General features: G+C 42.9%; 1 protein-coding gene and 1 non-coding gene across 8 annotated transcripts in view; both read left to right on the top strand.

Annotated features, from left to right (window-relative positions):
* Positions 1–2,270: 2,270 nt before the first annotated feature.
* Positions 2,271–2,377, top strand: LOC131757897 (U6 spliceosomal RNA). The gene has a single exon (XR_009336045.1). It is a non-coding gene; the product is annotated as a U6 spliceosomal RNA (small nuclear RNA).
* A 7,515-nt stretch (positions 2,378–9,892) lies between these two features.
* The window catches only part of CEP70 (centrosomal protein 70), a 114,628-nt gene continuing 109,637 nt past the window's right edge, over positions 9,893–14,883 (top strand). For 5 of the 7 annotated variants that reach the window (XM_067033704.1, XM_067033705.1, XM_067033703.1 and 2 more), the window contains exons 1-2: positions 9,954–10,112; positions 12,018–12,126. In XM_067033704.1, coding sequence (XP_066889805.1) covers positions 12,118–12,126 — 9 coding nt within the window. In that variant the 5' untranslated portion in view covers positions 9,954–10,112; positions 12,018–12,117. Of the gene's footprint in view, positions 10,113–12,017; positions 12,127–13,305; positions 13,377–14,883 lie in introns of those variants that run through there. The other 2 variants (XM_059065184.2, XM_067033707.1) reach the window with 2 other exon arrangements.

Below are 14,883 nucleotides of genomic sequence, written 5' to 3' on the forward strand. Positions count from 1 at the left end.
GTCCCTGTGGAGAGTGGGCCCCAGCAACAAAATAGAGACATGTTGAAGGGATTCTTCGGGGATCCTGGGGCTCTGAAGATTTGGAGGTACAGGGACATCTAGGCCCCATTGTGTAATTTCTTCCTGCAGCTTGATATTAACGTTAAAAAGGATTGTTTCACCTCTGGGATTGGTAGTGAGGATGCTGAGCAAGTATGTGAGAGAAGGGGACTTGAGAAACAATCAAGAACAATCTATTGATTAGGTCAACCTGTCTGCAAAGTAGTAGACTGAATCCCAGAGAGCACTGATTTCTTGTTTGCCACCCTGTATTGAAAGCTCCCTGACGACAAAGACTTTTCATATTTGTATTTTTTTCTGCACTAGTGTCCTGAAAAGAGAGTTTTCAATAAATGATTGTTAAAAGAATGAATTAGGGGGCAAAGGTAAAAGGTCTCAGAGTGGTGATTTCCAGAGATGAGACAAGGCTAGCTGAAGATACCTCCCTAATTCCTTTCTCCCAATCCTTAGTTCTTCTGAGAAACAGCTGTGAGTTGTTGGGCTAGGACCAGGAAACCCTGGTTGGGCAGCAGCTCAAAAATATTGTTTAATGAAGAGTCATATTTTCTTGTAAAACTTTGGGAATCAGAATATCTTTTACAAGACCAATGATGTGTAATTTATCGAATGCTTGCTTTGTGCCTTGTATATCATTGCCTGTAGTTCTCACAACAGTCCAGTGATTATACTTACACCCGTTTTGCAGAGAGACCCAAAGCCCTTCAGAAGTTGTGGAGCCAGGCCTGTGGGATTTGAAAAGTTCATATTAACAAGGCCTGTTATTAGAAAAGTATTAATTGTGCATGAACAGAAATATAGGTCCTGTCTTAGAGGCCTGGGGAGCCCCTCTGCCCAGGGGCCCCAGAATGTAGTGGAGGTCAGCCCACTCGTGAAGTGTACCCAAGTCTGTCCCCAGAATAGGTGAGGCAGTCTGATTTCTCCGCTGGCTTCTCCTGTGCCACTGTTTACTCCTTGGGTATAGGTTCTGGGATACCTGGAATTAAGGAACATACCAGTTTGGGCTGTATTTCCTACCTACTCATTCTCTGGGTCCAGGACACTGGAGATAGGAATAGTCGCTTGTTATCAAACAGGATTGTCATGGAAAAAAATAAAGTCTGAACAAAATACTGTGAAAGATATTGAACTGAGTGTGAAACATGCTCATCTGGCTGATCCTGCTTTTGACTTTATTTCCACTCTCAGAGTGTCTTCTTGTTTCCCAAGAAGTACCTAAATGTTGCTCTAACCTCTTAAGCTGCCTCTCACCAACCTGCCCATGGACGTCAGTGATTTATCTTAAGAGAGCTGCTAAAACTGCTTTCATTCACAATAGTCCATGTTTTTGTCAGGCCTCCTTTGGAAAAGGAAATTGTTAATGGATTGACTGATTTTCTGAACTTACTACTTAAACAGCATGAATGGACATCAAAATAAAAGGGAAAAGTTGCATAATCTGATACCTACAGGTTTAAAACTTTCCATGTGCCCTCCAGTGTTGGTCCAGCGTGACTGTTGTCTGTGTGTTAAGGGAAGAGGCACAAGTGCTTTTCAAATGAACCCAGGGTCCAGGACTCTGGCCTCAGAGGATTGTATGTCAGCACCAGTGCCAGTAACCACAGCCTCCTGTTGCCAGCAAGGCTGCTGCTGCTGCTGCTTGGGTCTCTCTCCTTCAGCCCATGGAGGCTCTGGCTCTGTCTACACAAAACACAGAAAGTGGAGAAGCAGCGAACCACGGTGATTTTGTAGAACTTCAAACCAGAAAAGTTTGACAATTTCAGGAGAAAATAGGTTTTGGTCTGAGTCATCTGGAGAGTGGGGTTTGTAGATACACCCTTAATTAGAGCAAAGAGCCAAAGGAAGGCACTTTTTAAGTGCCTAAGGAGCATTCCAAGGCACATGTTCCAATTGGTTAAGACTAAAAATCTATATCTAGTTTATTCTGAGAAATTTTAAAAATATGGAAAAGTACAGAGAAAAATACCCATATTCCCACCACCCAGAAATGACCATCATTAAATATTGGCTCAATTAAAAAATCCCAGTAGAAGATAAAGCTGTATCTGACTTTCACCCACAGCACCATTACTTTCTTCTCCTCCCCAAAAGCCAACGTTCTCATGGATTTGGTGTGTTTGCTTCCAAGTCAACCTTCTATAGTTATATAGAAATTATATACATGAGTACATGTTTTAGGGCATGATATAGTTCTGCTTTAAAAAATTATTTACGTGCTCGCTTCGGCAGCACATATACTAAAATTGGAACGATACAGAGAAGATTAGCATGGCCCCTGCGCAAGGATGACACGCAAATTCGTGAAGCATTCCATATTTTTAGCTACCTGTAGAAGTATGAAATTAGAACACTCCCTAACACCATACACAAAAATAAACTCAAAATGGGTTAAAGACCTAAATGTAAGGCCAGACACTATCAAACTCTTAGAGGAAAACATAGGCAGAACACTCTATGACATAAATCACAGCAAGATCCTTTTTGACCCATCTCCTAGAGAAATGGAAATAAAAACAAACATAAACAAATGAGATCTAATGAAACTTAAAAGCTTTTGCACAGCAAAGGATACCATAAACAAGACCAAAAGACAACCCTCAGAATGGGAGAAAATATTTGCAAATGAAGCAACTGACAAAGGATTAATATCCAAAATTTATAATCAACTCAGGCAGCTCAATATCAAAAAAACAAACAACCCAATCCAAAAATGGGCAGAAGAACTAAATAGACATTTCTCCAAAGAAGATATACAGATTGCCAACAAACACATGAAAGAATGCTCAACATCATTACTCATTAGAGAAATGCAAATCAAAACTACAATGAGATATCTCACACCAGTCAGATTGGCCATCGTCCAAAACTCTAGAAACAATAAATGCTGGAGATGGTGTGGAGAAAAGGGAACACTCTTGCACTGTTGGTGGGAATGTAAAATGATACAGCCACTATGGAGAACAGTATGGAGGTTCCTTAAAAAACTAAAAATAGAACTACCATATGACCCAGCAATCCCACTACTGGGCATATACCCTGAGAAAACCATAATTCAAAAAGAGTCATGTACCAAAATGTTTATTGCAGCTCTATTTACAGTAGCCAGGACATGGAAGCAACCTAAGTGTCCATCAACAGATGAATGGATAAGGAAGATGTGGCACATATATACAATGGAATATTACTCAGCCATTAAAAGAAATGAAACTGAATTATTTGTAATGAGGTGGATAGACCTGGAGTCTGTCATACAGAGTGAAGTAAGTCAGAAGGATAAAAACAAATACCGTATGCTAACACAAATATATGGAATCTAAAAAAAAAAAAATGTCATGAAGAGATTAGTGGTAGGACGGGAATAAAACACAGACCTACTAGAGCATGGACTTGAGGATATGGGGAGGGGGAAGGGTAAGCTGTGACGATGTGAGAGAGTGGCAGGGACACATACACACTACCAAATGTAAATTAGATAGCTAGTGGGAAGCTGCAGCATAGCACAGGGAGTTCACCTCTGTGCTTTGTGACCACCTAGAGGGGTGGGATAGGGAGGGTGGGAGGGAGGGTGACACAAGAGGGAAGAGTTATGGGAACATATGTATATGTATAACTGATTCACTTTGTTGTAAAGGAGAAACTAACACATTATTGTAAAACAGTTATACTCCAATAAAGAGGTTAAAAATATATATATATTATTTACATGGTACCATGCATGGCAACTGGGAATTTGTGTGAGAGCAGGACGGGATTATAGGAAGCCACCCTTTGGAATTCCTGTTGTTGCCAGAGCTGATCCTGGTCTCTGCTCACAACCCTTCATCCCCCCACCTTTAGCATGAGTTCACCTAAATCTTTAAATTAAAGGGTGCAGAGATAAGAAAGGAATCTATAAACAAAAAAAAACAGATGGAACCAGCTGGGACCAAGATGGTGATGAATCTGACCTACAACCGACCCTGAGTCTCATTATACGTTGATTTAACTACCTTAGCATATTAAATGACACACCCTGCCAGCCACCCTGACTGGACATAATAGAACAAAAAGGATAAAATCGGGTGGCACGGGCTTCCCTGGTGGCGCAGTGGTTGAGAGTCTGCCTGCCGATGCAGGGGACATGGGTTCGTGCCCCGGTCCGGGAAGTATATCCCATATGCCGCGGAGCGGCTGGGCCCGTGAGCCATGGCCGCTGAGCCTGCGCGTCCGGAGCCTGTGCTCCGCAACGGGGGAGGCCGCAGCAGTGAGAGGCCCGCGTACCGCAAAAAACAAACAAAAAAACAACGGGTGGCAACGCAACTCCCTTGGAAAAAGCCCTACCCCTTCCCTGGATAGACTAATGCATATGCCTCCCTATCATTAGCCCACTCCTCCTCCCTTTGTCCTTACAGTACTCTTTAACATTAAATCCCTCTTGCCAGGTGGGTGAGAAGATCTGTGAACTTAGTTCCCCCGCTTCTCTGTTCTTTGGCCACTGGATAAAGCCTGTGCTGTGTTCATCTCAGCTTCAGTTTCATTATTCACTCGAACCCAAACGGAAAAAGAACCCTCCCCTGACAAGGCAGAGAGCCTTGGCCAGGCTATGGCCTGAGTAGGGTCCATACAACTTAATTCAGTAACAGTATCACCATCATCGTTACATTTATTCACTGACTGTTATATGGCAGGCAGCGTGTGAGGGGATATGACAACGAGAAGCACTGATGGCTTTTCTCCATTCATGAAGTTTACATTCTAGTGGAGAAGACAGTCACAAAAATTAGCATACGGAGGCAACGAGGTAGGTTGCCTCCACGATGGCTCCCAGAGCTCCCTACTTCCTAGTATTCACATCCTTGTATAGCCCTTGTCCAAGTGTTAGCAAGGTTGTTCTGTGCGATCAGTAGCATACAGCAGAAGTGATGCTATATCACACCCAAGATCAGGTTATAAAAAAGACTTCAGCTTCTGTCTTAGGTGCTCACACATTCTCTTCCTCACTTCCTCTGTGGGAAGCTGCTATGTATGTGGACATGCAGGCAGCCTGTGGAGAGGTCCACTTGACAAGGAATGAACTGAGGCCAGCCAGCAACCACATGAGTGAACTTGGAAATGGATCCTTCAGTACACTTGAACCTTGAGATGACTGTAGCCCTGGGCAACCCGTTGGGTGCACCATCACGAAAGAGTCTGTCCAGACCATGCGGTTCGCCTACTCCTGTATTCCTGACGCACAGAAACTTCCAGATAATACGTGTTTGGCTTAAGCTGCTATGAGTAGGGGTAATTTGTTATGCATCGATAGATAACTAATACAGAGACAGATGAAATAATTGCAAGTTGGAATAAGTGCCTACACCAATCCTACGGTAGAGCAGATGCCCATTGGGAGAAGTGGTTCATGGAGCCTGAATGCTGGTTTCAGATCCTGGATCCTGGCCCAGCCACATACTAGCAGTGTGACCTTAGCAAGTCATTTCTCTAAACTTCTATTTTCTAATTTGATCATTTGTAAAACAGAGATAATAACGGTACTTTCATTAAAGTTGTGAAGCATCAACACGTTAGAAAATGAAAGCGCTTAGCCCAGAGCCTGATACATTTTAAGGACTCAATTCATTTAACTATTGTTATGCTGTATGGATTCTTAAGCATTTGTTATTAATATATTTGCCTGAGCTGTTTGCTTATTGTCTTTCATACTGGAAAATGGCTAATGAAGGTGAATGGCGCTGTATAAATCTGACTCAGATTTAACAATATAATTCAACACTGTATTGAGCACCTCCTGTGTGCCAGGGACTAAGCTAGGTGCTGGAAAAAGATTAGTGAGGTATGATCCATGTCCCCATGGATCATACCTCCCCAGGGGAGGCAGAGCAAATGTATTATTGTAATAAAGGATTCTAAGTCTAAAAGACTTGAGTGGAAGAATCTGCAAGAATTCCTCACCAAATGCCATTCATATTTGGTATACTTCTTACTGTGGGGAGACACCTGATAGTTCTATACTCTGGAGAAAATTTGAGAATCCGTTTAGAAATTTAGAAAATAGATCTGTTTTAATTGCTAATGTAGGCTATAAATTACACTGCGGGGGACTTCCCTGATGGTCCAGTGGCTGAGACTCTGCGCTCCCAATCAGGGAGCCCGGGTTTGATGCCTGGTCAGGGAACTAGATCCCACATGCCGCAACTAAGAGTTCGCAAGCTGCAACTAAAATATCCCACATGCTGCAACAAAGATCATGCACACGGCAACAAAGATCCCACGTGTTGCAACTAAGACCCGATGCAGCCATATTAAATACATACATACATACATACATAAAACCTAAAAAATTTATACTGGGAAGTCAAAGCACAGAGGAAAGCAGTATGACGAAATGAAGACAGGCTTTGGATCTCAGCTTAAATGTCACTTCCTCAGGGAGGTCTCCTGTATGTAACCCTATTCTCTTCCTTCATAGCAATTATTATAATTATATGCTTATTTGTATTTGTTCCATATTTCTCTTCCCAACTATACTGTAAGCTCCATGAGGGCAGGAACCACATCTGGTTTACTCACCACCGTAGAAAGTATCTAGTTCAATCCGTGGTACATAACAGGTGCTTAATAAGTTTTTGTAAATGAACGAATGTTAAATGAATGTTAGAACCATTAGAATCCTGGTGGGTAGATGAGGTCCATAGAAAACTCTTGAGACCAATGCAGCAGGATGCTGACCTAAAGACTGAACTTGTGCGCAGGGCCCTTTCCTTTTCTGGCAGAGAGGTGCTAGAAAAGCCTTAGGGGTTCAGAAGAAGGAATTCCTTTGGAGGACAGTGCTCTAGAGCTTCCTCCCCTCCACTTGCTACATACAAAATCCAGGAGTGATGGGAGAGAGGTTCTATTGTTAGGAATTAGAGAATAAACAGCCTTTTTTGCTTTGAAGATTGTGAAGGATACTGGTGATCATCCATCTAGTGTCCATTTTCCTCTTGATCCTTACAGAACTCCAATTTTACCCAAGTAGCCATGCTTCCTTCTTGTAATCCATGTGACTCAAGGAGTACCCACCCCAGAGGGTAAAGTTTTCCTTGGTAACTTGATAAACTTGATATCCTGTACATTCCAATAACTTATCCTTGGTAACTTGTTGAACCACTGCATCAAACAAGTCCAAAGTCTATCTTGCCCCTGGACTTCCTGTTATGTGAGATAATCAATTTCCTTATTGCTTAAGAAGACAGTTTGAATCAGATTTTCTATTCTATTTGCAGGCCAAATAATCCTAATTGACCAATGATGTTTGGCCTCCTAGCTGTAATTAGGGCAGCTACACTCAGAAAAGTGGGTAAGTCACCCTATTACCCTGGAAAAGTCAAGCAGTGAGACTCTTTGTGTTCCAAGTGTTGAAACTGAAAATCTGCCAACCAGGCTAGTGTGAATAGCTAAGTATGGAAAGGGCAGGGGGTGGCGGTGGGGTGAGGACATGTTTGCATGGGGCAGACATACACAGTGATCAAACTCACAGTGGCTCCAGCTGCCTGGAAGAAGGCTGACTATGGGCCTGAAAGTTGAACCCTAAAAGCTGTGACCCTGAGACCTCCTTGTGAGACACATCATGCCCTCCGTGGGTGATCCCTGTTGGCCATTGTGGGACCTGCTGTGCTACAGACTTGCATCCTTTGACCAATTGGAAAGTACAGGTTGTCAACAGTGACATCGTGTGGCTATAAGATGCAATGACAAAGGCCACCAGGCCTTCCCTTCAGGTGTTTCACAGCTGGATTTTCCTTTGGGAATTTTTGGATCGCTTAACCTGCTATGAGTTTTTGAAAAAGGTGGGCAGGGGCCCTATTTGTAGATTCTGAATTTATTAAAGTGATACAGAGAGGATTGAGATGATTTCCTTTTGTGGAGAAAAAGAACACTGATCATATTTGTACACTGTGGAGCCCTCCCCCCCCTTTTTTTGTTTTTACAGTTTTTACTTATATATCAGGATGCAAAAAAGTTAGGCTAGAAAAGACCTAGACAAAAGCCTTTCCATTTTATACTCCTTTTGAAAACTCATCTATCGTTCCCCATCACCTCCAGGACAAAGTCCCAGCTCCTTAGCACACCAGCTAAAGGCCTTCCTCCTCTGATTCTCCAAAGATGCAACATACTTCTCAGCTTCCTCAGGAAGCCCATTATATTGGCCAATGCTTTGGGAGTTAGGTTTTTGGGGAGGGCAGATATGAGCTGTACCAAAGGAGTCCAGGTTTAATTACAGAAAATTAAAAAAGTAAGGTTTACTGAGCACTTGTGAACTAGGCATTATAATAGTGTGCTTTGGTGTTATTATCTTAATTTGCACATGAAGTTTTCTCTAAATACTGATAGGGACAGAGTAAACGGCCAAAGTAGGTGATTAAATAGTTAATTCCACTAGGGGATTGTAAGGAAAAAGTATGGGAGACCCCTGTAAGTTAACGATCACTCAAGAAAGCAGGCTTGCTTAGCAACAAAACCATGCAACAGAAGCATGACTTGCCCCCAGACAAAACAGTGGTGGCATGAGACACACATCCTGCCCAGTGAGGTCAGTAAATTAATGATTCCTAGGACATGCTTCTCTGTGCACACCAAAAACAAAAATATAAGGAAAAGTTGACATTATACTGAAAGCCGAGATGATTTATCATATTTTAGTATATGTTACTGCCTTTTTGCTCATTTACATTGCGCCATGACAGTCTCAGTTCGACCATGTGAGGACAAGAAAACTCCTCCGCCTGATGTGGAGGTGGAACTGATGATGGAAGCTTGATATCTACTCAAGAATGAGGAAGAAGGTGGTCTTCTTTTCCTTTGATTATAAAACTGTAGCCCACTAAGTTCTCGGAGCGGCATTCCCTTGCCCACCGGCTTGTAAGCTTCACAAGCGTCCTACTCTAATAAAACACTTCTGATCTATCACTTTGCCTCTCAATGAATTCTTTCTGTGCTGAGACATAAAGAACAGGAGGTCCTTGAACCCCCTCTCCTTCCACGCATTTCTGCGGTTTCAATACCTTTCCTATCTGTATTGCTGGGGAACTCTTCACCATTCATAATCATTCTTATGCATCTCCCTAGGTTTGTAGTTCTCTATTTTGACTGCACATTGGAATCACCTGGGGAGCTTTACAAACTACCAATGCCTGGGTCCTACCTAGCAGATTCTGATATACTTAACTTGGGGTCTGAACATTGTTTTCAAAGCTCCCCAGGTGATTCTAATGTGCAGCCAGGGTTGAGACCCACTGGTCGAGGAAGACTTCAGGGACCGAGGTAAATCCTCCTTTTCTTTACCTTCTGTGCCCTAGACATCTTTCTCTGATCATGCCTATCACACTGCACCTTAATTTCAGGGTGTATACCTATCTCCTTAACTAGATTTTGACCATCTCCAGCCAGACACTTTTGCATTTTTGGAGCTCGATGTATGGCCTGACACTTCGTGGAGATTTGGAAAATGTTTAATGGGAGGGTAAAACGTCATCAACAAACACTTATTTGCGTCCTCCAAATGCCAGACGCTGCACTGCTCAGCCAGGTCTGGAACATAGAGAACACGCTGACGTGACGACGACGTGTGTGTGTGTGTGTGTGTGTGTGTGTGTATGGAGGGCAGTCTGCAGCGGCCACGTGGCCCGCACCTCACTTTCACCGACAGCCTTAAACGTAAACTTCTTAAGTCTTCCTGGCAGATGAGGATCCAGGTAAGTGAGAGAGGCAACTTGAGCCAGAGCCTATTTTCAGCTGCAATGGAAGTGCGCAGGCGCAGAAGACAAAGCCAGCCCCGCACACACAGGTCTAAGTCAAAGGTAGGCCCCGCCCCCAGAAGCGGAGCCAACCAGAGGGCGCGGGGCAGGCCCAGCCTCCCCGGGCGGTCTGATAAAATCGCTCCGGCGTTTAAGCCAGAGTAGAGGTAGGCCCCTCGACGCGCTCGGGCTCGATTGGCCGGCCTCCCACGGCGTGGTAACGGTCGCAGAGGCGGGGCCGGAGGCCGCTGAGCCGGCGGGGCTGGACGCGCTGCTGGAGGGCGGCGGAGGCTGAGTAAGGTGAGCGGCTTTCGGGGTTCACAGAAGCGGCGGCTGGAGCCCCTACCTGAGGAACCCCGGGAACTGACTACACCTGCGCCCTGCGAGTGGTCAGACTGACCTTTGCTGGGGTTCCCAGAGAGGAGCAATGCAAATCCCAGTGTAAAGGCCGGGGGGAGCGGGGTGACCTGAGAAACCTGGTTCAAGTCTGGCTTCCCGCCCTTTGTGATCTTTGGCTTCCCATGTAATGTCTCAGCGCCTCAGTTTCTTCATTTGTAGGATACATCTGGTAACATCTTGCTTTACATGGTGGTTGAGAAGGTTAAATGAGGCAGTGAGCGTGAAGCGTGGAATGATTGCCGGCGCAGCCTGGATTCTGGGTAGGTTGTAGTTACTCCGTTTCCAAGCGTCCACTAGGGCCGACCCGCTCCACTTGGCAGTTGTCGAGGTGTCTGAGAAGGTCGGTTGGCTAGTGAAGGCTCGTAGCAAAAGGTGGCGGCCCCGCGAACGGGTAGAGTAGGTATCTCCTCCGGTTTATTAGGCCCATTTCAGAATCGGAGGGGCCTCTATGCGGTGCCTAATTTGATTTTATTAAGAAAATGAGGTGAAAATCTTGCAAGGCTAAGAGACCCGTAACACGCAGACCAAACAGGTTTTTGTACCACTTTATTTTCTAACCGTAATAATGTTAAACACTGGGCACGCATTACCTTTATTGGTTTCAATCTTCTGTATGAGGTTTTGTTTTATTGTGTTGTTTTACTTTTGGTATTGCCAAGTAGACCCGGGCCTTCCCCGCCCCATTTTGGGGAAGAGGTGGCTGACTAGGGTTTTGCCCGCAGCTTCTGCTTGGAGGCGTGTTCTGACCCTTTATGTAACCTCTCGCGGGGCAGAATGATTTGGTTGAGATGAGATCCAGTGCTAATTTCGTTTCCTTATTTGCGGTAGATTCAGTTCTTTTTGGGAACGTTAAACAGCATGTTGGCATATTTTTGGAATAGAGCTTTTGCATTTAATAGACAAGAGAGACTTTGAAAGCATTGGATGTTCCATTTATTGCAGTAAAGTGAAATACGTACTTTTGAGAAAGCTAATTGCACATTTTGATGTGACTCACTTGAGAAAGAACAGCTACTGGCCATGCTTTATTTCCAGTTTTTCCCCCCAAAAGTAGTGAAAAATAATTACATTTTAATTTATGGTGCATGTTACCGGGGCTTCAGACCTATAAAGGACAAATTACCAAAGGACTCTTGGGATACCTCAGTGCAAGGAGATAGAAATGTGTTTTGCTTCTCTGCACTTGGCTTTCTATGCCATGTACAAATGAACTCCAACCCTGCAACTCCTATTCTCACAGTCTTACTTTAGGTGTGTTCTGACACTGATTAAAGCAAGCTGCACCTTCTGCTTTGGGAAACATTGGGTCTCTTCTGACTCAGAGTTCCAGACCTATGTCCTGTTACAGCTTTTAGTGGGGTAAAGGCAGCTGCAAACTATTGGCACATTAATTTCACAGTATGGACTTCTGAAAAGGAGGGCTTGGTCACAGGTGAAATCGTGAAAGTTGTTCTCCCTGCCTTTGCTTTTTGTGTTCAGTGGTATTGTCTGTCTGAGAGTACCCCTGCCAATGAGAATTTTTCTACTTTTGAAGCCAGAATCAGAATTGATGCTAGATGATGATAGAATTGGACTCCCAGCTAAATGTTTTAACAGAATGGGGCGGGGACAGGAAAGATAAGGGGAAAGAAGACAAGGGTGAAGGCACGTGGTGGTGAGCGTCGGAGTCCATTAGCTGATTCAGTTGTTCCAGCTTCTGTTTAGTGGTTACCACCAATACGAGGGATGCCTGTTCTGGGAATAACACATGACCATTCTTACTAGGAGATGAACTTTTTAAGATTTGGGTCTCTTTATCTTTTTGAGACTTAGATGAAGATCCAGTTTCAGATGTGAGAGTCACTGAGTGATCATTTCATTGAGATCAACTTGAATGACCAGGTGAAAAGTGCAAGAGGAATGTGCTATGACTGAGGTATGTCTAATGTGACAGATAACTCTCTAGATGTTGAGAGACTGTGGAAGGGGTCTATTGATTATGGAATACTATATGTATATTTTCTTTTGACCTCCTCGTAATCCTGTCAGATACTTTAATTTTTTTTTTTTTGGCCACATCCCACCACAGCATGTGGGAATCTTAGTTCCCCAACCAGGGATCAAACCCATGCCCCTGCACTGGAAGTTCAGAGTCTTAACCACTGCACTGCCAGGGAAGTCCCTCCTATCAGATTTTTAAAACTCAATTAAGGAAACTGAAGCCCAGAATGGTTAAATAACTTTTTAAGATAACACAGATAGCTGGTCACGAACTCTGATCACCACTTCTGTCCTGTGTGCCAGGCACTGTTCTATTTGTCCTTTCTATATTAGCTTTCCTAATCTTCACAAGAACCTATGAGCTAAGTACTTTTATTATCTTCATTTTATGATAAAGAAATTGAGGCACAGATTAGTACTTTCTTGGTTGCGTGGCAGAATCCAGAATCCTAGGCATTCTGGCTATACCAGCCTTCTTTTAGTTAGTATTTCCTTTCCTTTTGCTTTTATTGTTATTTAACAAAATCTTTTTATTAAAAAATGAATTTTTATTATGAAGTCAAACAGAAAAGAACATACATAAAAATGTGTAGCTTAGGGCTTCCCTGGTGGCGCAGTGGTTGAGAATCCGCCTGCCGATGCAGGGGTCACGGGTTCGTGCCCCGGTCCGGGAAGATCCCACGTGCCGCGGAGCGGCTGGGCCCGTGAGCCATGGCCGCTGAGCCTGCATGTCCGGAGCCCTCCGCAACGGGAGAGGCCACAACAGTGAGAGGCCCGCGTACCACAGGAAAAAAAAAAAAAATGTGTAGCTTAATGAATTATTAAAAGATGATACCAGCTAGGTCAGGGTGAAGAGCCATGCTAGCTGTGTTAAGACTTTGCTCCATCCCAGTTACAACTACTTGCATACTCCCATTAGTAGCCATTCTTCTGATTTTTATAGTAATTGCTTCCTTGTGTTAAAAAAAAAAGTTTTTTCATAAATCTGTATTCTTCGGTGCTATAATGTAGTCTTGTCATTAAATTTTTTAAAAATCTCTTTTAATCTGTAGGTTTTCTCCCTATTCCTTTCTTTTCTTACAATTTATCTGATGAAGAACTTGGGTCATTTGACCTGTATATCCTACAGTCTGGATTTTGCAGATTGCACACTCATGTGCAGTTAATCATGTTCCTCTGCCCCGGGTAATTCCCGTATATTGGTAGCTGGATCCAAGACTGGATCAGACTCAGATTCAATCCCTTTGGTAATTCTCTAGGTGGTGTTTGCCAAGACCATAGGAGATGTGGAATGTCTCATTGTTTTTCTTTGTGTTTTCAGCACCTGTTGACACTTGATGCTTATATCTGTTCATTGAAGGTTGCAAAATAGTGGTATTCTAATTCTATGATGGTTTTTTACTTATTAGTTGGAATATTAGTCCTTTATCTATCATTTGAATATGCAGCAGTATAATTCCTTTAGGAAAGGCAGCATAAATGTTTGATTATTTCCATTTATTTACCAATTTTTGAGAAAGTGAATCGGTTTTTTATCTTCTGAAGACAATTCTTTTAAAAAATCTAATATCAGTATGAGGTCATGAATTTAAACATTTTATGTGTTTCAGTTCATTGCAATTATCATTATTATCAAAGCTCATGTGGTCTCATCTTTGGCTGGGGGGAGCCTATTCAAGCCTATCCTTTTGATACGACCCTACTAGTCTTTAATAGCTTCCTTGTTGTCTGATATCTTAAATCAATTCTGTCCCAAATCTGAAATCATCATTTCTTCAAGAAACTCTTTTTTTAAAGAAGGAAATGGCATTTCAAGATCATAATCTGTATTCTCGGGATACTGAGTCAGTCACTGTTTGAGGCCTTTCAGTAAACAGGTAGATATAAGTATCCTAGCTCTATCTATAGACGCGTACAGAACTCTTTTCATCTTGTAAAGCTGAAACGTTATACCCATTAAACAATAACTCACCATCCCCCCAAGACCCTGGCAACCACCATTCTACTTTCTGTATAAGTGGAATCATACAGCATTTGTTTTTTTGTGATTAGCTAATGTCCTTAAAGTTCATCCTTGTTGTAGTGTATGTAAACATTTCCTTCCTGTTTAAGGCTGAATAATATTCCATTGTATGGATATACCATATATTGCTTATCCATTCATCTCTTTTTTTTTGTTGTTGCAAATATCAGTATTTCCTGGTTCTGGCCAGATTCTTTTTTTTTTTTTTTTTTTTTAACGTCTTTATTTGAGTATAACTGTTTTACAATAGTGTGTTAGTTTCTCCTTTACAACAAAGTGAATCAGTTATACATATACATATGTTCCCATAACTCTTCCCTCTTGTGTCACCCTCCCTCCCACCCTCCCTATCCCACCCCTCTAGGTGGTCACACAGCACAGAGGTGAACTCCCTGTGCTATGCTGCAGCTTCCCACTAGCTATCTAATTTACATTTGGTAGTGTGTATATGTCCCTGCCACTCTCTCACATCGTCACAGCTTACCCTTCCCCCTCCCCATATCCTCAAGTCCATGCTCTAGTAGGTCTGTGTTTTATTCCCATCCTACCACTAATCTCTTGATGACATTTTTTTTTTTGATTCCATATATATGTGTTAGCATACGGTATTTGTTTTTATCCTTCTGACTTACTTCACTCTGTATGACAGACTCCAGGTCTATCCACCTC

This window comes from Kogia breviceps, chromosome 5 (assembly GCF_026419965.1).
Source record: "Kogia breviceps isolate mKogBre1 chromosome 5, mKogBre1 haplotype 1, whole genome shotgun sequence".
Classification (NCBI taxonomy): Eukaryota; Metazoa; Chordata; class Mammalia; order Artiodactyla; family Physeteridae; genus Kogia; species Kogia breviceps.